Source organism: Diorhabda sublineata, chromosome 1 (genome assembly GCF_026230105.1).
Source record: "Diorhabda sublineata isolate icDioSubl1.1 chromosome 1, icDioSubl1.1, whole genome shotgun sequence".
NCBI lineage: Eukaryota > Metazoa > Arthropoda > Insecta > Coleoptera > Chrysomelidae > Diorhabda > Diorhabda sublineata.
In genome coordinates this window covers 3,723,478-3,750,042 of record NC_079474.1, presented here as the reverse complement: position 1 = coordinate 3,750,042, position 26,565 = coordinate 3,723,478, and the positions used below count along the sequence as shown (strand labels likewise).

The 26,565-nt window shown below is 32.8% G+C and overlaps 2 protein-coding genes across 5 annotated transcripts in view; one reads left to right on the top strand and one right to left on the bottom strand.

Moving 5' to 3' along the window:
- Nucleotides 1–96: 96 nt before the first annotated feature.
- Nucleotides 97–25,172, bottom strand: LOC130452037 (DNA ligase 1-like). 4 transcript variants are annotated; one of them, XM_056791389.1, is made up of 13 exons: nucleotides 24,582–25,172; nucleotides 23,974–24,125; nucleotides 23,878–23,908; nucleotides 23,721–23,826; nucleotides 23,615–23,666; nucleotides 22,737–22,884; nucleotides 18,578–18,664; nucleotides 18,088–18,340; nucleotides 17,381–17,653; nucleotides 17,090–17,331; nucleotides 3,402–3,565; nucleotides 2,923–3,079; nucleotides 97–217 (listed from the first exon to the last, which is right to left on the bottom strand). In XM_056791389.1, exons 1-13 carry the CDS (start codon nucleotides 24,681–24,683, stop codon nucleotides 197–199), a joined length of 1,788 nt encoding a protein of 595 aa, XP_056647367.1. In that variant the 5' UTR covers nucleotides 24,684–25,172; the 3' UTR covers nucleotides 97–196. The 4 variants fall into 4 exon arrangements, 3 of the variants coding, with proteins under 3 accessions (XP_056647367.1, XP_056647368.1, XP_056647370.1); XM_056791390.1 differs by lacking the exon at nucleotides 3,402–3,565 and adding an exon at nucleotides 3,299–3,354; XM_056791392.1 differs by lacking the exon at nucleotides 24,582–25,172 and adding an exon at nucleotides 24,527–24,570.
- The window catches only part of LOC130452074 (cytochrome P450 4c3-like), a 45,379-nt gene continuing 39,465 nt past the window's right edge, over nucleotides 20,652–26,565 (top strand). The window contains exon 1 of the mRNA XM_056791400.1: nucleotides 20,652–20,760. The gene's annotated coding sequence lies outside the window, so the exon portion shown is untranslated. The remainder of the gene's footprint in view (nucleotides 20,761–26,565) is intronic.

Sequence of the window (26,565 nt, the reverse complement as noted above, 5' to 3'; positions counted from 1 at the left end):
GGTAGAATTAAATTCTTCAATTACTTCATCATTTTCTCGAATATTCTCAATATTTGACGATTTCTTTTGGATTCAGGGTATACAAAAAGATATGAATGATTTTGAAAAATTATTTTATTCATAAATTAAACCTTACATCGAGTATAATTCAAAATAAATCCTTATAAATAAGTATAATTCAAAGTTTCTACTTTTTTTATTGCTGTGACTTGGTAGCCTGAAACAAAAAAGATTTAAAACAATAAATTAAAACACTAAAACTCTAATAAATAAATAAAGTGAATAATACGGGATATTACACACAATATGTGTCACTATGTCGCTCTGAAAAACATTAGTTTCAAAATAGTGAAGTAAAATACAATTGAATACACTAAAAACAAGCTTGAATAGTTACACTGAGAAAAATGAACGTTTAATTCAATTATAACACCTTATATTGTTATAAAAAAATGGAGTAGACGATGTATTTTGATGAAGTATAGATGAAGTATATCAAGTAATAAGGAAACAAATAGTTTTCAAAAAAAGGGGCATATTTTGTACCAAAGCAATCCATAGATTTATAAACGACTCGGATTCAAGTTCCAAAAAGCTTCTTGAAATGTCCACTGGTGGTCGGTGGTTATCTAAAATGCAATTTCGACACTATGAGTATCATAAACGAACTGGAAAGCCGTTGGTGCATGGAACAACAAGAAATCAAAGACCACGACATCTGAGATTATCCAGATTCGGTTAAACAATTGGGCAAGGCTCACAATGTACCTAAGGAAGTGAAAAGGTTCACGAAGGGTCTATCGGAGTGCTTAGTTGCCTACTATTCTACTGTGAACTGGTGGCAGATTGTCTACTTTTTGAATGTCTTAGTCAATTTCAGCAAAAGGCTTCGGTACCTCAAAGGAATAGTGCTGATACCTTGAAAAGTGGAACAAAAACCTCCAGAAAAATGTATAATCCATAGATTCATAACCAAATCAGCTTAAAAGTCCAAGAAGATTCTGGAGATTGAACTGGTGGTCAGTTTAACTGTATACGTTAATCTAAGATGCAGTTTTCACACAAAGGGATGATTTAGAAAGCTGGTGGTGCTTAGTAGAGGAAGAAACTATAGAACGCGTTAGCTGTGAGTGCCCAGACAAGCCTCACAGTTTGACTAATAACGTCAAAAGGTTCACGAATGGTACGCGAAGGATCTATTAGAAGCTGTAAGTGTTCTTACACTCCTTAGCTACCCAGCATTCTGCTATGAACTAGTAGTTGGTCTACTGACAGGTCACTGCTTCATCAAATACCATATTAAGACCATAGATTTGGCAAAAGCTGACAACTGCACATTACTGGACAGCAGAGAATCTACTTTTTGAATGACCTGCTCAATATCAGCAAAAGGCTTCAGTACCTCAAAGGAGTAGTGCTGATACCTTGAAAAGTGGGACGAAAACCTCCAGAAAATGGCTTCATTGGAAGGAGTCTACGTATTTTGGAGGCAGTGCAATGAAATGCAGAGTCACGCACAAAATATCTTTTTACGTATAGTTGCAAATCGGCTGGAAAACCAAAACGACTATTCCCAAACAATCTACAAGTATTTTCGTTGATTTTTTTATAATTCCACATTGAAAATTTAAAAAAAAAAACAACAAAAACTGGGTATTCCATAACTTTCTACGCAGAAACATTTTTTTTTATTGTAGTGTATATATATAGAAAACTTTTTTCAGTGTATTTTATTGTGCCTTTCCCCAAACAGAAATGATTTAGATAAACGTGGAAAGCAACAAAATGAACAAGCTCAAATCGCTACACTGAGACAAATAAAGTTTTTATTTCGATTTTACAGTCACATAAATGATTGGGATTGAATACACTGAAAAACAAATTAATTATATAATACGTATTACAGATAAACAAATGATTCTGTGTTACTACTCACTGATTTACTCTTCTAGTCTGATTAGACGTTAAATACAATGAAATACACTAAGAGACAAAGCTCAAATAGCTACACTAAGAAAAATGAATGTTTAGTAGCCTTATTCTTATATAATTAAAAAAAAATATTAGAGATTAGAAAAATAAGTTGGGAATTGTATATTTTTATACTGTTTTATTATGAAAAGTCCAAAAATGAACAAAAACTATCAAAAATTGGGTATTTCAAAATTTTTCACGGTTAGATATCTCAAATTTTTTATTTCAGTGTAGAAATAAAAACGTTTTTTCGGTGTATTCTATTGCGCCTTTAACGACTTTATTCGAAAAGTGTCAAGTGAACGAAAACTGCAACGTAGAGAAAAAGCTGAAATCGTTACACTGAGAAAAATGAATTTTTTTTACACATAAACACATTTTATTCCAGTGTATACGTACGAAACTTTTATCAGTGTATTGTACTATGCTTTTAACAACAAACAGCATCGAGTAAACGTAAAATGCAACAGGAAGATCTAGCTCAAATCGCTACAATGAGAAAAAGGAAAGTTTTTATTTCAAATGTTTATGATTGAAACTACTGAAAAACAAATGGACCGAACAACACAAGCTATTAACGTAAATCTGACGCCATATCACTTAAAGTACACTAAGAAAAATTAATGTTTTGTTGTTTAAATTCAATTATATAATTATAAAAAAATATATTATACCAAAAAGATATAGCATTTCACATAAAAAAATATTGATATGGCAACATTTGTAACCTATCAATAAGAGATTAGAAAAAAAATTGTATTTCATATCAATTTACACCTAGATTATACCTAAACAAATTTTTTGTTGTACTGTACACATGAAAAACTTTTTTTAGTTTATTCTATTTTGCCTTTAACATTTAACCTTATTCGACCAGCATCAAGTAAACGTGAAATGTAATATAGAGAACAATTTCAAATAGTTACACTGAGAAAAAGTATTGAATACCTCGTAATAATCCTGTTCTGGTAATATTTTTTCGGGTCTGGCGACTATTCCTCTGGACGTTGCGGTTTTTTCGCTATCGTGAATGAGACGATACACCTCGGATCGTTGTAGGTGATCCAAATTCCTCGCAGGCGGCGTGTATTTCATAAAATTAATCCTGCAAGTGAAAATTATCGTTATAATTATCGATAGAAAAATGTTTCGATCACTAAATACACTTTCTGTTGAAGGGTGTCAATTATTAAACACCCTGTATAAATACCGACTTAATTATTCTCCGTTTTATTAATAATTGTACCTGGCGAAAACACGCGTTCAAATTTTATTTTCGGAAATAATTAAACGTGTAGGTAAATCGAAATATAATTAGTAATACCTGTAGAACGGTTTGGCTGTATCTGACCATGGCCAGGTGTTGTTCCATTGGTTTACCTGAAAACATGCCAAATAAATGAACTTAACCTAAAAAGTTTGCCTACCCTTTTCTTTTGCCGGATATGACCTCAAGGCTACTCTCTATGCTTTCCATTATTTTCTCGTCCGACATTTTGGGTTTCCGTGTTGGTACGACGTCATCGGGATCTATCCATTTTCTACCACCGGGAAGAACTATGGGTCTGAAGTTTGGTTTCTTCTCCATTTCCTGGTAGTTTTTTAGAATTTTAACAATCAAATTACTAATATAAAATTAATCGTGATAAACCTTCAACTGTATCTTGAAATTTCATTATATTAACAATAAATAAAAATAGTTTGAAATGGAAAAGTGAGGTTATAAATCCGTTACTGACGATTTTTGACATGGTAATTAATTCAATAGTTTATTTACCCTACAATCAATTACTGTGTATATAATTTCGAATTGATTATGACACTGGTTAACACGTTGACTGCCAATTAAGAAATAATTCTTTTAATAACTTTTTCATTACTTGATTCACCTGGGAAATCTTTTTTTTTTTTGAAACATTCTACGTTTCCTATACGTTTTGGTGATAACTTTGTGTTTAAATTGGAAATTTTAATTATATAATACGATTAAATAAAATTGTGAAAATTGCCTTGGCAGTTAACGTGTTAAATCGAGTTAACTTAAAATGTCAAAGGTACATAAAAACTTACAGAGAAGATTTTGTTTTTATTTGGAGGCAACCAAAACCGATTCTATTAAAAATAAAGAACTAAAAGTCTACATCGTCAGGGTACGAATTTAAACGTTTTGGCCCTTAGATTTGTATTTTTAACATGTAGTACAGAATTGGCGACGTTTCAAATATTTTAATTGTGTTGTTTACAGAGCTTGATGCAATTAAATTAAGTTCAATTGCTATTTTTTCCTCGAGGTTGAAACATGTACCTAATTACGTGTAGAAAATAAATTTATTTTATACGAGGTAAAACTAAAATTATTATTTGTAATATTTGCATATCAATCATGACACAAGAGACGTGGGTCAAAGCTTTAAAGCAGTTTTATGCATTTATTTTTCTAAAAACATATGAATTGGACCTTTTAGAATCGTTGGACATATTTATACTGAACACGTTGTTTACTGCCACTACCATAACCTTCAGAAAAACTGCTTATTTCACATCAGTCACTTTAGTTTATCTGTGTAGATGATAAAGTGTTCTATGAAGCTAGATTCATAATATGTGTCAACTCAAAGGCTTTTGGACGCTTCTATATTATTTCCAGTGTATTAAATATGCGTTTATATTAAATAAATAACCAAAATCGACAATTGGGACTATAGGTAAGATAATCAAAACTTGATAAAGAACTTGGTTCATCTCTGAAGATGATTAAGTATTGTGGAAATCCAGATTTGTAATATTTGTAAACTTGAAGGCTTTTGGACGCTTCTATATTATTTCCAGTGTATTAAATATGCGTTTATAACGAATAAATAACCAAAATCGACAATTGGGACTATAGGTAAGATAATCAAAACTTGATAAAGAACTTGGTTCATCTCTGAAGATGATTAAGTATTGTGGAAATCCAGATTGGTAATATTTGTAAACTTGAAGGCTTTTGGACGCTTCTATATTATTTCCAGTCTATTAAATATGCGTTTATATTAAATAAATAACCAAAATCGACAATTGGGACTATAGGTAATATAATCAAAACTTGATAAAGAACTTGGTTCATCTCTGAAGATGATTAAGTATTGTGGAAATCCAGATTGGTAATATTTGTAAACTTGAAGGCTTTTGGACGCTTCTATATTATTTCCAGTGTATTAAATATGCGTTTATATTAAATAAATAGCCAAAATCGACAATTGGGACTATAGGTAAGATAATCAAAACTTGATAAAGAACTTGGTTCATCTCTGAAGATGATTAAGTATTGTGGAAATCCAGATTTGTAATATTTGTAAACTTGAAGGCTTTTGGACGCTTCTATATTATTTCCAGTCTATTAAATATGCGTTTATATTAAATAAATAACCAAAATCGACAATTGGGACTATAGGTAATATAATCAAAACTTGATAAAGAACTTGGTTCATCTCTGAAGATGATTAAGTATTGTGGAAATCCAGATTGGTAATATTTGTAAACTTGAAGGCTTTTGGACGCTTCTATATTATTTCCAGTGTATTAAATATGCGTTTATATTAAATAAATAGCCAAAATCGACAATTGGGACTATAGGTAAGATAATCAAAACTTGATAAAGAACTTGGTTCATCTCTGAAGATGATTAAGTATTGTGGAAATCCAGATTTGTAATATTTGTAAACTTGAAGGCTTTTGGACGCTTCTATATTATTTCAAGTGTATTAAATATGCGTTTATATTAAATAAATAACCAAAATCGACAATTGGGACTATAGGTAAGATAATCAAAACTTGATAAAGAACTTGGTTCATCTCTGAAGATGATTAAGTATTGTGGAAATCCAGATTTGTAATATTTGTAAACTTGAAGGCTTTTGGACGCTTCTATATTATTTCAAGTGTATTAAATATGCGTTTATATTAAATAAATAACCAAAATCGACAATTGGGACTATAGGTAAGATAATCAAAACTTGATAAAGAACTTGGTTCATCTCTGAAGATGATTAAGTATTGTGGAAATCCAGATTTGTAATATTTGTAAACTTGAAGGCTTTTGGACGCTTCTATATTATTTCCAGTGTATTAAATATGCGTTTATAACGAATAAATAACCAAAATTGACAATTGGGACTATAGGTAAGATAATCAAAACTTGATAAAGAACTTGGTTCATCTCTGAAGATGATTAAGTATTGTGGAAATCCAGATTTGTAATATTTGTAAACTTGAAGGCTTTTGGACGCTTCTATATTATTTCCAGTGTATTAAATATGCGTTTATATTAAATAAATAACCAAAATCGACAATTGGGACTATAGGTAAGATAATCAAAACTTGATAAAGAACTTGGTTCATCTCTGAAGATGATTAAGTATTGTGGAAATCCAGATTTGTAATATTTGTAAACTTGAAGGCTTTTGGACGCTTCTATATTATTTCCAGTGTATTAAATATGCGTTTATAACGAATAAATAACCAAAATCGACAATTGGGACTACAGGTAATATAATAAAAACTTGATAAAGAACTTGGTTCATCTCTGAAGATGATTAAGTATTGTGGAAATCCAGATTGGTAATATTTGTAAACTTGAAGGCTTTTGGACGCTTCTATATTATTTCCAGTGTATTAAATATGCGTTTATATTAAATAAATAGCCAAAATCGACAATTGGGACTATAGGTAAGATAATCAAAACTTGATAAAGAACTTGGTTCATCTCTGAAGATGATTAAGTATTGTGGAAATCCAGATTGGTAATATTTGTAAACTTGAAGGCTTTTGGACGCTTCTATATTATTTCCAGTGTATTAAATATGCGTTTATATTAAATAAATAGCCAAAATCGACAATTGGGACTATAGGTAAGATAATCAAAACTTGATAAAGAACTTGGTTCATCTCTGAAGATGATTAAGTATTGTGGAAATCCAGATTGGTAATATTTGTAAACTTGAAGGCTTTTGGACGCTTCTATATTATTTCCAGTGTATTAAATATGCGTTTATATTAAATAAATAACCAAAATCGACATTTGGGACTACAGGTAAAATAATCAAAACTTGATAAAGAACTTGGTTCATCTCTGAAGATGATTAAATATTGTGGAAATCCAGATTGGTAATATTTGTAAACTTGAAGGCTTTTGGACGCTTCTATATTATTTCCAGTGTATTAAATATGCGTTTATATTAAATAAATAACCAAAATCGACATTTGGGACTACAGGTAAAATAATCAAAACTTGATAAAGAACTTGGTTCATCTCTGAAGATGATTAAGTATTGTGGAAATCCAGATTTGTAATATTTGTAAACTTGAAGGCTTTTGGACGCTTCTATATTATTTCCAGTGTATTAAATATGCGTTTATATTAAATAAATAACCAAAATCGACAATTGGGACTATAGGTAAGATAATCAAAACTTGATAAAGAACTTGGTTCATCTCTGAAGATGATTAAGTATTGTGGAAATCCAGATTTGTAATATTTGTAAACTTGAAGGCTTTTGGACGCTTCTATATTATTTCAAGTGTATTAAATATGCGTTTATATTAAATAAATAGCCAAAATCGACAATTGGGACTATAGGTAAGATAATCAAAACTTGATAAAGAACTTGGTTCATCTCTGAAGATGATTAAGTATTGTGGAAATCCAGATTGGTAATATTTGTAAACTTGAAGGCTTTTGGACGCTTCTATATTATTTCCAGTGTATTAAATATGCGTTTATATTAAATAAATAGCCAAAATCGACAATTGGGACTATAGGTAAGATAATCAAAACTTGATAAAGAACTTGGTTCATCTCTGAAGATGATTAAGTATTGTGGAAATCCAGATTGGTAATATTTGTAAACTTGAAGGCTTTTGGACGCTTCTATATTATTTCCAGTGTATTAAATATGCGTTTATATTAAATAAATAACCAAAATCGACAATTGGGACTATAGGTAAGATAATCAAAACTTGATAAAGAACTTGGTTCATCTCTGAAGATGATTAAGTATTGTGGAAATCCAGATTGGTAATATTTGTAAACTTGAAGGCTTTTGGACGCTTCTATATTATTTCCAGTGTATTAAATATGCGTTTATATTAAATAAATAGCCAAAATCGACAATTGGGACTATAGGTAAGATAATCAAAACTTGATAAAGAACTTGGTTCATCTCTGAAGATGATTAAGTATTGTGGAAATCCAGATTGGTAATATTTGTAAACTTGAAGGCTTTTGGACGCTTCTATATTATTTCCAGTGTATTAAATATGCTTTTATATTAAATAAATAACCAAAATCGACAATTGGGACTATAGGTAAAATAATCAAAACTTGATAAAGAACTTGGTTCATCTCTGAAGATGATTAAGTATTGTGGAAATCCAGATTGGTAATATTTGTAAACTTGAAGGCTTTTGGACGCTTCTATATTATTTCCAGTGTATTAAATATGCGTTTATATTAAATAAATAACCAAAATCGACAATTGGGACTATAGGTAAAATAATCAAAACTTGATAAAGAACTTGGTTCATCTCTGAAGATGATTAAGTATTGTGGAAATCCAGATTTGTAATATTTGTAAACTTGAAGGCTTTTGGACGCTTCTATATTATTTCAAGTGTATTAAATATGCGTTTATATTAAATAAATAACCAAAATCGACAATTGGGACTATAGGTAAGATAATCAAAACTTGATAAAGAACTTGGTTCATCTCTGAAGATGATTAAGTATTGTGGAAATCCAGATTTGTAATATTTGTAAACTTGAAGGCTTTTGGACGCTTCTATATTATTTCCAGTGTATTAAATATGCGTTTATAACGAATAAATAACCAAAATTGACAATTGGGACTATAGGTAAGATAATCAAAACTTGATAAAGAACTTGGTTCATCTCTGAAGATGATTAAGTATTGTGGAAATCCAGATTTGTAATATTTGTAAACTTGAAGGCTTTTGGACGCTTCTATATTATTTCCAGTGTATTAAATATGCGTTTATAACGAATAAATAACCAAAATCGACAATTGGGACTACAGGTAATATAATAAAAACTTGATAAAGAACTTGGTTCATCTCTGAAGATGATTAAGTATTGTGGAAATCCAGATTGGTAATATTTGTAAACTTGAAGGCTTTTGGACGCTTCTATATTATTTCCAGTGTATTAAATATGCGTTTATATTAAATAAATAGCCAAAATCGACAATTGGGACTATAGGTAAGATAATCAAAACTTGATAAAGAACTTGGTTCATCTCTGAAGATGATTAAGTATTGTGGAAATCCAGATTGGTAATATTTGTAAACTTGAAGGCTTTTGGACGCTTCTATATTATTTCCAGTGTATTAAATATGCGTTTATATTAAATAAATAGCCAAAATCGACAATTGGGACTATAGGTAAGATAATCAAAACTTGATAAAGAACTTGGTTCATCTCTGAAGATGATTAAGTATTGTGGAAATCCAGATTGGTAATATTTGTAAACTTGAAGGCTTTTGGACGCTTCTATATTATTTCCAGTGTATTAAATATGCGTTTATATTAAATAAATAACCAAAATCGACATTTGGGACTACAGGTAAAATAATCAAAACTTGATAAAGAACTTGGTTCATCTCTGAAGATGATTAAATATTGTGGAAATCCAGATTGGTAATATTTGTAAACTTGAAGGCTTTTGGACGCTTCTATATTATTTCCAGTGTATTAAATATGCGTTTATATTACATAAATAACCAAAATCGACATTTGGGACTATAGGTAAGATAATCAAAACTTGATAAAGAACTTGGTTCATCTCTGAAGATGATTAAGTATTGTGGAAATCCAGATTCGTAATATTTGTAAACTTGAAGGCTTTTGGACGCTTCTATATTATTTCCAGTGTATTAAATATGCGTTTATATTAAATAAATAACCAAAATTGACATTTGGGACTATAGGTAAGATAATCAAAACTTGATAAAGAACTTGGTTCATCTCTGAAGATGATTAAATATTGTGGGAATCCAGATTCGTAATATTTGTAAACTTGAAGGCTTTTGGACGCTTCTATATTATTTCCAGTGTATTAAATATGCGTTTATATTAAATAAATAACCAAAATTGACATTTGGGACTATAGGTAAGATAATCAAAACTTTATAAAGAACTTGGTTCATCTCTGAAGATGATTAAGTATTGTGGGAATCCAGATTCGTAATATTTGTAAGCTTGAAGGCTTTTGGACGCTTCTATATTATTTCCAGTGTATTAAATATGCGTTTATATTAAATAAATAACCAAAATCGACATTTGGGACTATAGGTAAGATAATCAAAACTTGATAAAGAACTTGGTTCATCTCTGAAAATGATTAAGTATTGTGGGAATCCAGATTCGTAATATTTGTAAACTTGAAGGCTTTTGGATGCTTTTATATTATTTCCAGTGCATTAAATATGCGTTTATATTAAACAAATAACCAAAATTGACAATTGGGACTACAGGTAAGATAATCAAAACTTGATGAAGAACTTGGTTCATCTGTGAAGATGATTAAGTATTGTGGGAATCCAGATTCGTAATATTTGTAAGCTTGAAGGCTTTTGGACGCTTCTATATTATTTCCAGTGTATTAAATATGCGTTTATATCAAATAAATAACCAAAATCGACAATTCGGACTATAGGTAAGATAATCAAAACTTGATAAAGAACTTGGTTCATCTCTGAAGATGATTAAGTATTGTGGGAATCCAGATTCGTAATATTTGTAAACTTGAAGGCTTTTGGACGCTTCTATATTATTTCCAGTGTATTAAATATGCGTTTATATCAAATAAATAACCAAAATCGACAATTGGGACTACAGGTAAGATAATCAAAACTTGATAAAGAACTTGGTTCATCTCTGAAGATGATTAAGTATTGTGGGAATCCAGATTCGTAATATTTGTAAACTTGAAGGCTTTTGGACGCTTCTATATTATTTCCAGTGTATTAAATATGCGTTTATATCAAATAAATAACCAAAATCGACAATTCGGACTATAGGTAAGATAATCAAAACTTGAATCGACGTTAATAGAAGACATTAAACGAAATGAAACGAAAATCGATCCCAATCGGTTTCAATGAATATTAATCGACAAGATCTGACAAAAGTAGAAGCCAATTCACTTGAATATATGAGAATTGTTACGATTCGACCTCAATCGACGTCAATAGACATTAGAAAACATCAATTAATATGAAGTGTCAATTGACCTGAAGTGCATCGATATCCATCGACGACAATAAACATCATAAGACATCAGAAATTATCAATCAACATGAAGGCGACAACCTCAACCTCAACAATCGACCTCAATGGATTTTCATCCTGCAAGATCTGTGAATTGAGCTGGAATTACATAAATTGTCCTGAATCAACATAAATCGACGTTTTATGGCGTATTTTTGTAAAAATAAAGGCAATTTTGAGAAACTATTCTTTTTTTGAGACTAAGCATGAACTAATATTGTAAAATATTATCTAAATTTCTCATGACCGACTTATAAATTATTATTACGAACTCGCGGACTCATATAGACCGTGAAGCCGGTCCAGCTCTATTATGTTAACAAAGTTTGGCGGATGCGATGAGTATTTTTTTCCTAGAAAGTCTGTTTTTTTATACGTCGGAAATTCTTTTTATATTTTTATAAGCTGTTTACATTATGTTTTATATTTTTGGAGGCAACTTCTAAGAAAGCTTTTTCATTTTTTTACGGTATTGTAGAGATCTAAGAATCCGAATTATCTAGAAAGTCGTTGGATATAAATAAGCGATAGCCTAGCAGTTACAGTCAGTAAATAATTTGATGTCTTAGTGAATACATAGATATTGTAAGTAGACTAAATCGTGTATACACAAAAATTAGATGTGTATTAAGTAATTTTATTTTATTTATAAATTGCGTGGGTATAAATTCACCTCACCGTTTAAATAAATAAGAAGAACATTGCAATCTAGTATCTAGTATCACTTTTCTGTTCAGCACGTACTAATGTTCACTGTAATACAATTAAAAATAATTATATACATGTATAATTATATTGAATAAAGTATAAAGTATGTTTAATTTATTGCAGTTAAACAAGTAACAAAACTAATTGATTGGTTCATCGAACAATTCTCATTTAAAAATTAGTTCCACGCGTTATAGTTTATGTCACAAGAAAAGAAACCCTCTCTCGAAGAACCCCGCAATCCGAACACTGCAGAGAAAATATTTTCCATATCAGGGCCAAAACTGAAATATAATTTTATCTCACATGGATATGTCGCTATTAAACACACAAAAAACCAACCAAACGAGTCTCATTTAAAAACAAATAGACAATAGGATTAGTAGATAAAGAAAAAGAAAAAACTATGGTGGTGAACCGTAACCAAACACTATAGCGAGAGAGATTTTCAGCCGGGTTATCACTGCGCGGAACTGTTGATGCGAGACAATGACACCGAGTGTAGCCTGATCCATTTTTCGCGCGAGACAATGACACCGAGTGTAGCCTGTTCCATTTTTCGCGCGAGACAATGACACCGAGTGTAGTCTGATCCATTTTCCGCGCGAAAATATTTGTGCGAGACAATGACACCGAGTGTAGCCTGATCCATTTTTCGCGCGAAAATATTTGTGCGAGACAATGACACCGAGTGTAGCCTGATCCATTTTTCGCGCGAGACAATGACACCGAGTGTAGTCTGATCCATTTTTCGCGCGAAAATATTTGTGCGAGACAATGACACCGAGTGTAGCCTGATCCATTTTCCGCGCGAAAATATTTGTGCGAGACAATGACACCGAGTGTAGCCTGATCCATTTTTCGCGCGAGACAATGACACCGAGTGTAGTCTGATCCATTTTTCGCGCAAAACTGTTTGTGCGAGACAATGACACCGAGTGTAGCCTGATCCATTTTTCACGCGAAAATATTTGTGCGAGACAATGACACCGAGTGTAGCCTGATCCATTTTCCGCGCGAAAATATTTGTGCGAGACAATGACACCGAGTGTAGCCTGATCCATTTTTCGCGCGAGACAATGACACCGAGTGTAGCCTGTTCCATTTTTCGCGCGAGACAATGACACCGAGTGTAGTCTGATCCATTTTCCGCGCGAAAATATTTGTGCGAGACAATGACACCGAGTGTAGCCTGATCCATTTTTCGCGCGAAAATATTTGTGCGAGACAATGACACCGAGTGTAGCCTGATCCATTTTTCGCGCGAGACAATGACACCGAGTGTAGTCTGATCCATTTTTCGCGCGAAAATATTTGTGCGAGACAATGACACCGAGTGTAGCCTGATCCATTTTCCGCGCGAAAATATTTGTGCGAGACAATGACACCGAGTGTAGCCTGATCCATTTTTCGCGCGAGACAATGACACCGAGTGTAGTCTGATCCATTTTTCGCGCAAAACTGTTTGTGCGAGACAATGACACCGAGTGTAGCCTGATCCATTTTTCACGCGAAAATATTTGTGCGAGACAATGACACCGAGTGTAGCCTGATCCATTTTCCGCGCGAAAATATTTGTGCGAGACAATGACACCGAGTGTAGCCTGATCCATTTTTCGCGCGAGACAATGACACCGAGTGTAGCCTGATCCATTTTTCGCGCGAAAATATTTGTGCGCGACAATGACACCGAGTGTAGCCTGATCCATTTTTCGCGCGAAAATATTTGTGCGCGACAATGACACCGAGTGTAGCCTGATCCATTTTTCGCGCGAAAATATTTGTGCGAGACAATGACACCGAGTGTAGCCTGATCCATTTTTCGCGCGAAAATATTTGTGCGAGACAATGACACCGAGTGTAGCCTGATCCATTTTTCGAGCGACAATAACACCGAGTGTAGCCTGATCCATTTTTCACGCGAAAATATTTGTGCGAGACAATGACACCGAGTGTAGCCTGATCCATTTTTCGCGCGAAAATATTTGTGCGCGACAATGACACCGAGTGTAGCCTGATCCATTTTTCGCGCGAAAATATTTGTGCGAGACAATGACACCGAGTGTAGCCTGATCCATTTTCCGCGCGAAAATATTTGTGCGAGACAATGACACCGAGTGTAGCCTGATCCATTTTTCGCGCGAGACAATGACACCGAGTGTAGTCTGATCCATTTTTCGCGCAAAACTGTTTGTGCGAGACAATGACACCGAGTGTAGCCTGATCCATTTTTCACGCGAAAATATTTGTGCGAGACAATGACACCGAGTGTAGCCTGATCCATTTTCCGCGCGAAAATATTTGTGCGAGACAATGACACCGAGTGTAGCCTGATCCATTTTTCGCGCGAGACAATGACACCGAGTGTAGCCTGATCCATTTTTCGCGCGAAAATATTTGTGCGCGACAATGACACCGAGTGTAGCCTGATCCATTTTTCGCGCGAAAATATTTGTGCGCGACAATGACACCGAGTGTAGCCTGATCCATTTTTCGCGCGAAAATATTTGTGCGAGACAATGACACCGAGTGTAGCCTGATCCATTTTTCGCGCGAAAATATTTGTGCGAGACAATGACACCGAGTGTAGCCTGATCCATTTTTCGCGCGACAATGACACCGAGTGTAGCCTGATCCATTTTTCACGCGAAAATATTTGTGCGAGACAATGACACCGAGTGTAGCCTGATCCATTTTTCGCGCGAAAATATTTGTGCGCGACAATGACACCGAGTGTAGCCTGATCCATTTTTCGCGCGAAAATATTTGTGCGAGACAATGACACCGAGTGTAGCCTGATCCATTTTCCGCGCGAAAATATTTGTGCGAGACAATGACACCGAGTGTAGCCTGATCCATTTTTCGCGCGAGACAATGACACCGAGTGTAGTCTGATCCATTTTTCGCGCAAAACTGTTTGTGCGAGACAATGACACCGAGTGTAGCCTGATCCATTTTTCACGCGAAAATATTTGTGCGAGACAATGACACCGAGTGTAGCCTGATCCATTTTCCGCGCGAAAATATTTGTGCGAGACAATGACACCGAGTGTAGCCTGATCCATTTTTCGCGCGAGACAATGACACCGAGTGTAGCCTGATCCATTTTTCACGCGAAAATATTTGTGCGAGACAATGACACCGAGTGTAGCCTGATCCATTTTTCACGCGAAAATATTTGTGCGAGACAATGACACCGAGTGTAGTCTGATCCATTTTTCGCGCAAAACTGTTTGTGCGAGACAATGACACCGAGTGTAGCCTGATCCATTTTTCACGCGAAAATATTTGTGCGAGACAATGACACCGAGTGTAGCCTGATCCATTTTCCGCGCGAGACAATAACACCGAGTGCAACTAGATCCATTTTTGGCGGAAAACACAAAGTGCACGTATAGAATGTGAACATTACGGAAGCGAAACACTTTGATCCGCGATCGAGAGCAGACAAACTCGTGAAACAAGTTTCGTGTGAGTACGAAGGCTTAAGAAGAGTGAGTGCATGACAAAACGAATCGAGATTCAGTTCGACTAGCACCTAATTTTCAATATACTGGTATAGAAGCATCAATAAACCCTCATGAGTATATCAACAGCTGCTTAAAATGGGAACGAATCACCCAAACAAAATAAAAGACTTCTACAAAATCGAAGGAAAACTCTAAGCATGAAATTTTTGACATTATATCCATTGCGGATGATAGCCGCCCTAACGGGCTTTGGGGATTCATATTTTACGATGAATCACTTCGCTTTCGATTTTTCTTGGTTTACACTCCAACCTGTTACAGCTTCTGATCAAGACTTTTCGATCTTTTCTTCGTATATGTCCAAACCATTTAGGACTTTGAATCTCTATCACTGTCGCTTTTTCCCATCATGGTTTATTTACCTTCCTAGGTATCCTCCATTGGTCTGACAGGTTCCAGTATCTTCTTTTATATCTTTCTTTCCATTCCAGATCGAAGATCTTCTTTCCAACGTTCACATGATTTCTGTTGTTAGATATTTTATGCCTAGCTTCTTATTAATAGACAACTGATAATATTTTTCATAAAGTGGTGTCTATTTTTATATATATGTTAGTGTTGTTTAGAGGGAACCAGGAAATTTGTCAATGGTCTGTATTTAATTTGAGTAAATGAAGTGCCAAATAATTAAGAATGTCTAATTATGTTCATCGTTACATAACAGTTTCGGCTCCATGTGCAACAATTGGTCTAATTCTTCTTCTTTATATTTTTAATCAGCTCTTTGCTCCTTAGAAACCTCACACACCTCCAGGACGATCTATTTGTCGCTATAATTCTCCAATTCCAACACAAATACTTGAAATGTTTCACCCGTTGGATGATGATCTGGATGATGAATGATCTCCAACTTTATTTCTTCTTCTCTTATCCACCAGAATGTACTTTATTTGGTGAACATTCAACTCCAATCGGTTTTTTATATCAACTGCACTAATAAGTTTTCCTAAGGCTTTTCTTGTCCATTGCTATAAGCACCAGGTCATCAGCATGTCCTTCTTGTTAATCCCTTTATTTTTCTCACTACCTACTCCATCCATTTCCTATTGAAACTATCAAAAGTCCACAAACATCACGTGTAGGTCCATAGAACTCCTGTCCTTGATCTGCCGGCTCTGAAATCCTGCTGTTCTTATGAGTGTGCTCAGAGTTGCGTTTGAAAGTGTTATTGGTCTGTAACTGACGCAGATATTGGGGTTTGCCTTTTTCAGTCCTTTATTCCATTCCATATCTTGAGATACACCATGGAAATTGATGATCAATGCTGACGAAATAAATAGTCTTAGTTAGAGAAAAATATATTTGAAATTTGTTTTTTTTTTCTGGAATAAATACAATATTATGATCTTCTTTAAAACATGGGACAAGTATTGGTACTTTTTAGGGCATGTGATATGCCCTAAACATGCTTTTTATTATCATTACTACCCCTTGAAATCAACGCGGTACTACATATGGAAAATCGAATCCAAATCTAGTACAATTTTCAATAGAAACCAGAAAAATAACAAAATTTTCAAAATATATTGTGATTATCATTATCGTTACTAACCTTTTCTTGTTTGGCCAATATTTCCTCCTGTTTTCTCTGTGCTTCTAATTCTTCTTCGCGTTCCTGTTGTTTTCGCCGTGCCTCTAGTTCTTCTTCTTCGCGAATCTTATTAATTTCGTCTAAATCTTCTTCTTTGGATAAATCTGTTATTTCTTTGTCGGTTAAAGAATCTTCTTCGAGTTCATCTGCGATTATAGAATTTGTATCATCTCCTGTTTCTGCTTCGGCGGCTTCTGTTGACTCTGTAATTAATATTTAGCGGTACTATTTCAACGAGAGATTTATAAATACCTTTATCGTCATCGACGTATCGCTCTTCTTCTTCTTCATCGAAACATTGTTCTTTGTTTTCATTTTCTGTTTCTTCGAGGTTAAAAATTTGTGCTATTTGCTTCGACACGGCGTCTAGAGTTACCTGCACCGAAGATGGTAGTTGCGATAAAGCTTCTAATTGTTTTTGTACCGTTCTGAGTTGTTCTTCTAAAGTCATCGCGTTTTCTGAGTTAGGATCCACTATAATTTCCGAAATCGGCTTATAGGTTATGTGTTGCCCCAAAGAATCTCCTGGAAAAGATATTTGGATACTTGGATTCGTATTTTGGACCAAAAGAAGTGACAACAATGTTGAACTGAAGCTGAAGCAGGCTTTTTTGGAAGGGCGACAGTGTAGAAACCTTTTTTGAAACGTCAGAATACGATTAAGGGGTCGTAGTGGGCTAAAGAACTTAAAAATTGGATTTGAGGTTAACTGTAAAACACGGCAGAGGCTGGGTGATGGTTTGAGGACGTTTCGGAGGAAAGGCGACTGGAAACCTGGTCAAAATTGGAGAAAGTTGCAGGAAAATAAAGAAAACTCATAAATTTAAATAAAATCTTAAATATAATCTCTTTAATGTCCTTAATACTTTCAAAGTTTGGCAATATTGTTCGAATCAAAGCTAAGGATTTGAAAAAAGTATGTTTTGAGGTTAGAAATGGTTTTGAAAAATTGTACTCACTCCTTAAATGTTCAAAACCATTTTCAGGATCAACTTCAACGTTATTTTCACAATCACTACATTGTTCTGAATTACTGTCACTGCATTTCCCGTCGTTTCCATTCTTCTCTTCATAGTTCTCTTCTTCTATTTGATCTCTGAAGTCTTCTTCCAAAGAATCAGGATCCGGTTGCGATTCGTAGTTATCCAAATCTGGCGTTAATGAAACTTCGGGTGAACATGAATCATCCTCACCTACATGTTCTATTTCAAGCTAAAATTGAATTTAGGTTAGGATTTTACGATTTCTCGAATATACAGTCGATTAAATCGATATTTATCTCGACGTCACACTTTAGAAATTTTAAAGGTTAGATCTAATAAAGTAGTTCTTCTTATTTTTCGATCACACCCCGTTTTATGACAAGATATAAAGTAGTAAAAATAGTAATCACGTGTTTGTATTGCATATGACGTCAGAATCAGTACAGATTTAGATGAGTTTACTTACGACGTTTTGATCAAATTGCACCCTCTTCTCTTTCGGTAAAGATTTTCTTCTAGATTGTTTTTTAATGATAATTTTATATCCATTATCCTTAACAAAAATAAATATCAATATAAGGTTTGTTGATAAATACGATAAAAATACAGGGTATGTCAATTTTACTAGAAAATTTGATATACAGGATGTTCCGGGACTTGATGCAAAAATTTGCCACGTATCCAATACAGGTAAACACAAGGAACGAAATTATCGATGGGATAAGTTTCCATGTTGGCGCTATATGGCGGATTTTTGGAATTATCAGTTCAAAGAAATATCCTCCGGAACTCCGAAACATTTTTTTTGATAAGTTGACAGCTAAGGAACTAAAATACATTTTTGATAAGAAATCGATTGAAAAATTCCTTTCTGCTATGTTTAGATTGTACTGCAAAAGTTACGGATTGTTAACCATTGGGCATGAGCCGTCCCTGGTTTTCAGTAGTGTCGAATTATTTATTACATCAAATCCCGGACCACCCTGTATAGATTTCGAAAAATTTAAATGAGAAAATAATCAGATTTTTTTAAAATCTATATTTTTCATCAATTATTCAATCATACCAAGTGTTGTTACATCTCTCTGTTACAGATGATTTTTTAAATGAGAATCTCTGTATATTGTACCGAATACATATTTCATCTAACAAATTTTTATAATATAATGCCTCTGTAATCGATTAGTTTGTATACAGGTGGACTGAAACATTCATTTTATTTCTTTTTTTCTTATTTCTTCTATTCCAACTGAATCTCGTATATTCTGAAACTTTATAGAACAATCTACGATGTTTTGAAACATTGTAAAGTGTCACGAGAATGTTCTTAACAATTCTAGATCTATTGAAAATTGTCTAACTTGTTTTAGATCAGTTTTAGAACATTCAAACTTACTCTGGTATATCCTACAACATTCTAAAACCTTATAAAACAATCTACGATGTTTCGAAACATTGTAAAGTGTCACGAGAATGTTCTTAACTATTCCAGATCTATTGAAAATTGTCTAATTTGTTCTAGATCGTTTTTAGAATATTCCAACTCACTCTCGTATATTCTAGAACATTCTGAAACTTTATAAAACAATCTACGATGTTTCGAAACATTGTAAAGTGTCACGAGAATGTTCTTAACAATTCTAGATCTATTGAAAATTGTCTAACTTGTTCTAGATCAGTTTTAGAACATTCAAACTTACTCTGGTATATCCTACAACATTCTAAAACCTTATAAAACAATCTACGATGTTTCGAAACATTGTAAAGTGTCACGAGAATGTTCTTAACTATTCCAGATCTATTGAAAATTGTCTAATTTGTTCTAGATCGTTTTTAGAATATTCCAACTCACTCTCGTATATTCTAGAACATTCTGAAACTTTATAAAACAATCTACGATGTTTCGAAACATTGTAAAGTGTCACGAGAATGTTCTTAACAATTCTAGATCTATTGAAAATTGTCTAACTTGTTCTAGATCAGTTTTAGAACATTCAAACTTACTCTGGTATATCCTACAACATTCTAAAACCTTATAAAACAATCTACGATGATTTGAAACATTGTAAAGTGTCACGAGAATGTTCTTAACTATTCTAGATCTATTGAAAATGGTCTAATTTGTTCTAAATCAGTTTTAGAACATTCAAACTCACTCTGGTATATCATACAATATTCTAAAACCTTATAAAACAATCTACGATGTTTTGAAACGTAGTAAAGTGTCACGAGAATGTTTTCAACTATTCCAGATCTATTGAAAATTGTATAATTTGTTCTAGATAATTTTGAGAACATTTAAACTCATTCTTGTATGTTCTAGAACATTATAGAACAATCTACAATGTTTTGAATCATTGTAAAGCACCACGAGAGTTTTTTTAAAACTAATTTTCTATGAAAATACGATTCTACAAGTAAAACATTAAAAGTTTAAGATATATTCCTTAAATTAACAACCCAACAAACCTAACTAAGTCGTAATATTGGTACACTCTGTATATACCAATATAGAGAATGAAATTTACTCGTAGTATGAGCTTGATTGCCAATTTGCGCAAGCAGGATAATAAATATTTTGATGGAACGTGCAGTCAATTCAGTAGTGGCAGTTTGTTTACAGAGTTGAAAAGGAGGTTACTACAAAACGTGAGTATATTTTTTTTTATATTCAGACAATCTGTTTGGGTAAATACCGGTTTATTAGGTATGATACGATTTCAAATGACCTCGTAAAATTTTTTGTGTTAAGGACGATGTATGATTTTTCTAGTAACATTTCTTAATTATTCAAATTATATTATGTTTATATATAAAAAACGATGGTTCACTTTGCAAAAGTGTGAATAGGCATTATCAAATAAAAAAAGGGTTTAATTAAATACGAAAGAAACTAGTGATGAAAATTATATTTAGTTGATCGTTTTATAAATTCCACGAATGGTCAATACTTATCGACTTTGTTGAATTGCACATTTTAATTATCAAAAATAGTATAAATAAATATGTTTGCCAAATATATGAATGGTATTTCTCAATTTTCAATTATGTTTACTTTGTAGTTCATTTGTAATAAATTTAGCGTTCATATGTACCGGTTGTCCCAATAACAGAGACTCTCAACCATACGGAATGTCATTTAGTAGCACTCTATATTTCGCTTCCAATTAAAAATATGAAAAAAAAAAACATGTTGAAAACTTTTTTGCTCAGTTTTTATTTTCCATTGAAATATGCAAAATTTCAATGCTGAATAATCAATTTTAGTTATAACCAAAAATAAAAATCTAAGGTCTTAAATCGGGCTATAGTGGTGGTCATTTGCTAAATCCTTCATCTATTCATTTAACTGAAGTAGCGATTCTTCAGACACCCAGCGACTTACATAATATGCCAAAATATAACAAAGAAACTAGCAACGTGGAGCGTTCGCTACGTATTGCAATAGATGAAAAACCGTTCGAAAACAGGATAGATAAAGAGAAAGAAATGAAAAGAAATTCAAAAAGAAATATAGACAGAAAGACGAGGAGAAAACGGATTCATTAAAGAGATAGAATAGAAAACACAGAAAGATGTTGATAGAAAAAGAAATAAATAAATGGAAAGATAAAGAAAGATACAGACTAAAATAAACTGATAGAGACACAAAAAGAGAGACATACAGAAAAAAATTGAGGAGAATAGAAAGAAAAATAGTCCGGAAGAAACAGAGAGAGAAAAAGTCAGATGGAAAGAGATATATCGTATCAGAAAAGAAATAGAAATAATGAGATTTTTGAAAAGAAAGAGGTAGAGACACAGAAATAAAGAGAAAGAAATGTATTGGTTACAAAGAAAAAAGAAAAAGAGAAATACATGAACACAGGAACAAAAAAGGGCAACATCCCCATAGAAAAGGATCTATAGAGAGAGAAAAAGAGAAGCAGGCATCATATATATAGATAGAGAGGGAGAAAAAAAAAGAAAACAGATAAAAAGTAGGCAACGAGGGCAGTATTAAAGAATAGAAGAGAAAAAATTGTGATTAAAAATGTTAGCTAATAAATACAGATATAAAGAGACAAAAAAAGGACATTTCAAAATGGAGATTGAAAGAGGCTAGAGATGTACAGGAAAGAAATATAGTAAAACAGAAAGAAAAATAGAAGAGAACAGATGTAGAAAGAGATATGAGAGAGACATAAAAAGAGAAAGAAACAAATGGACATTCAAAAAGAAAGATATTTATAGAAAGAGATGGAGAGTAAAACAGAGAGAGAGATATAGAAAGACAGAAAGAAAAGTACAAAATGAGAGACTAGGAGAGAAATAGTTGTCAAATAGAAATGTCAAACGGAGATTGGTTACAGACAGATAGAAAAAGAGAAGGAAATATATAGACAAACACGCATATAAAAAGATAGAAAGAGAAAACAGGCATATTCTAAAATAGAAATGAAAAAGGTTAAAATAATAGAGGAACAGTAACAATGGAAAATAGACAGTAAGAAAAAGAGAGAGAAAAGGGAGAAATAAAGAAGAAATTCGAAAAAAATATGTTTATACATTGTATCGATAACGTAGCTGATTAATTTCATTTTTGTTTGCTATATTTGTATAACGAGAAAAGCATTTGAACATACCGTTCGTTTTTGTTCTTCCATCGTTTTTCTAGGTTTCGGTGGTGGTCTTTCGGGCTTCATTAAAAACGTCGACCATTTTTTCTGTTTGTATTTTTCTTCGGTGTTGAAGAACGTTTGAGTCGAATTGGAAAACACCATTTTTTCTACGCTATAACAACAAGTCAGAATTTATGAAACTTGACCATTAAGAAGCAATGCGATAATTTCATAAATTCGTATCATTACACTGACCAGGACCACCAGGAATCAACGGATTCAATTTTTGGATACTTCAAAATGTCGTATCGATTTGAAATTTTTTATTGAGGATCGAATTTAATAAACTCGTAGAAGAATCTTTGAAATCTATTTTGGAGCACGTCAAAATGTCGGATTAATTTCAAAGTTTGTACACTGAGAGCCGATTTTAGAGCATTTCAAAATGTCATATTGGTTTCAAATTTTGCACCTTCGTCTTTTAACGACAAGAAAACAATTTCATAAATACATATTATCCTAATCAGGATAACAAATATAGTCAGTAACAAAATTAATGGTGGTGAGTTTAGAACAACCGAAAACGTTCGGATTGGTTTCAAATATTTCACATCCGTTTTTTAATGACTACAAAACAATAATTAGATAAGTTCATACCATTATCCTTGCCAGGATAACAAGTATAGTAGGTACCAAAATTTCTGAAGTCGATTTTAGAACACCAAAAAACGTGGGGTTGGTTTGAAATATTGCACATTTGTCAATTACAAATAAGAAAACAATATTTTCATAAATTCATACTGCTATACATGCCAGGATCAACAGTATAGCATATACTCCTTGGACTCGATTTTTTAGCATTAGATTTCGAGGTGATTAAAAATTTATATATTTCTACATACCTTCCTTTAGTGTTAGATTTAGTTGTTTTATGTTTCCCGAATTCCTCAAAAACTGAAACGGAAATATAGTAAATTGGCATAAAGGATATTTAAGTCGAGCACTTACTTTCTTTTCCTAATTGTTCGGCTATTTTTTCAGCCCTTTCGATAACTGATTCATCGACGGATACCTGAACGTCTCTCATGACAATTTCTACTTCTTTACCTTCATCCTATAAATAATCTGTTATCATTTTATAGTTACCAATAATATTTTCACTTACTTGTAGTAAATTAAAAGGGATGCTTTCGCCTCTACAACAATTATTGTTATTTTAAAACAACATATTCATAGCTATTGTCGCTAATTAATTCTATACCTTTTTATTCTTAATGTAAATTTCAATCCCGCAGAAGATATGGCTTGTTGTACTTCAGAATGGGTCAAAATTGAGGTAGATAATTCGTTTATTTTCACTATAATGTCACCCCTTTGCAATCCTGCTTGTTCTGCTAAACTACCTTCGTTAACCTAGAATGAAAACAAAAAAATAGACCAGGTGATAGATTCATCCAAGTGTAAATTGATAGCAGTGGAATCGTTTAATTTGAAGGTGGGGTGAAGTTGTAATGTGCATTTGGTGATGAAAGTCCATTTTTGTATCTCGAAATTATATCATAACCCTCGTAATAATATTTTTATATTATTGACATTTCTTTATGACAACTTACGTTATTTGAAAAAGGCATAGGCAACAACCATTACACGTATATGTCTGGTTGTCTATATTACAACTATGTATTAATAAAACTTTTATACAAACTTTTAAGTTAATTTTTTTTTATTTTAATAATTTTTTTAGTAGTTTTCTGAAATTAAGATTTTATAAAAGAAGATATTCATTTTTTTAATTGAAAAAAAATTAAACTTACAATTTAAATGTTATTTAAATTTCACAGTTACTAGCACGATATACTACACATTTACCTTGACAACAATTAACGGTTGTTGAAAATCTGCACCTCCCACTATTCTAAACCCCCAATTGGAGGACGCATCCGACTTGGAGAATTTCAGGTCTATTGCCATTTAATTAAAACAAGGCCACGTTTCTATAACCGATTCAACTCCAATAATTGACTGAAAAATAAGTACCGAAGCCTGGAGGTACCGATAGCTCAAATCTATTTGCGGTAAATATTCCAGGACGACACTCGCCCAATAGCAAAAGTCAAATTTATACGAAAAAATAAGTACAAATTATCTCGTTTTTATTTTTGAGTCGTATACTAAGTCATTTTATGAAAAAGTACGAATTCGATTCGCGGATGATACATCGTGAAATACTTTTGAGGTTATGTATAAAAAAACTAAAACATCGTGACATACTTTTGAGGTTATGGATAGAAAAAACGCAGCTTTTGGTTAAAATAACTGTATTTAACTACAACCGTGCCCATACAACGCATTAACTAAAACATCGTGACATACTTTTGAGGTTATGTATAGAAAAAATGCAGTTTTTGGTTAAAATAACTGTATCTAACTACAATCGTGCCCATACAACGCATTAACTAAAACATCGTGACATACTTTTGAGGTTATGGAATGAAAAAAAGCAGTTTTTTTGTTCAAATAACTGTATCTAACTACAATCGTGCCCATACAACGCATTAACTAAAACATCGTGACATACTTTTGAGGTTATGGATAGAAAAAACGCAGTTTTTGGTTAAAATAACTGTATTTAACTACAACCGTGTCCATACAACGCATGAACTAAAACATCATGACATACTTTTGAGGTTATGGAATGAAAAAAAGCAGAGTTTGGGTCGAAATAACTGTATCTAACTACAATCGTGCCCATACAACGCATTAACTAAAACATCGTGAGATACTTTTGAGGTTATGGATAGAAAAAACGCAGTTTTTGGTTAAAATAACTGTATTTAACTACAATCGTGCCCATACAACGCATTAACTAAAACATCGTGACATACTTTTGAGGTTATGGAATGAAAAAAAGCAGTTTTTTTGTTCAAATAACTGTATCTAACTACAATCGTGCCCATACAACGCATTAACTAAAACATCATGACATACTTTTGAGGTTATGGAATGAAAAAAAGCAGAGTTTGGGTCGAAATAACTGTATCTAACTACAATCGTGCCCATACAACGCATTAACTAAAACATCGTGAGATACTTTTGAGGTTATGGATAGAAAAAACGCAGTTTTTGGTTAAAATAACTGTATTTAACTACAATCGTGCCCATACAACGCATTAACTAAAACATCGTGACATACTTTTGAGGTTATGGAATGAAAAAAAGCAGTTTTTTTGTTCAAATAACTGTATCTAACTACAATCGTGCCCATACAACGCATTAACTAAAACATCGTGACATACTTTTGAGGTTATGGATAGAAAAAACGCAGTTTTTGCTTAAAATAACTGTATTTAACTACAACCGTGTCCATACAACGCATGAACTAAAACATCGTGACATACTTTTGAGGTTATGGAATGAAAAAAAGCAGTGTTTGGGTCGAAATAACTGTATTTAACTACAACCGTGTCCATACAACGCATGAACTAAAACATCGTGACATACTTTTGAGGTTATGGAATGAAAAAAAGCAGTTTTTTTGTTCAAATAACTGTATCTAACTACAATCGTGCCCATACAACGCATTAACTAAAACATCGTGACATACTTTTGAGGTTATGGATAGAATAAACGCAGTTTTTGGTTAAAATAACTGTATTTAACTACAATCGTGCCCATACAACGCATTAACTAAAACATCGTGACATACTTTTGAGGTTATGGAATGAAAAAAAGCAGTTTTTTTGTTCAAATAACTGTATCTAACTACAACCGTGTCCATACAACGCATGAACTAAAACATCATGACATACTTTTGAGGTTATGGAATGAAAAAAAGCAGAGTTTGGGTCGAAAT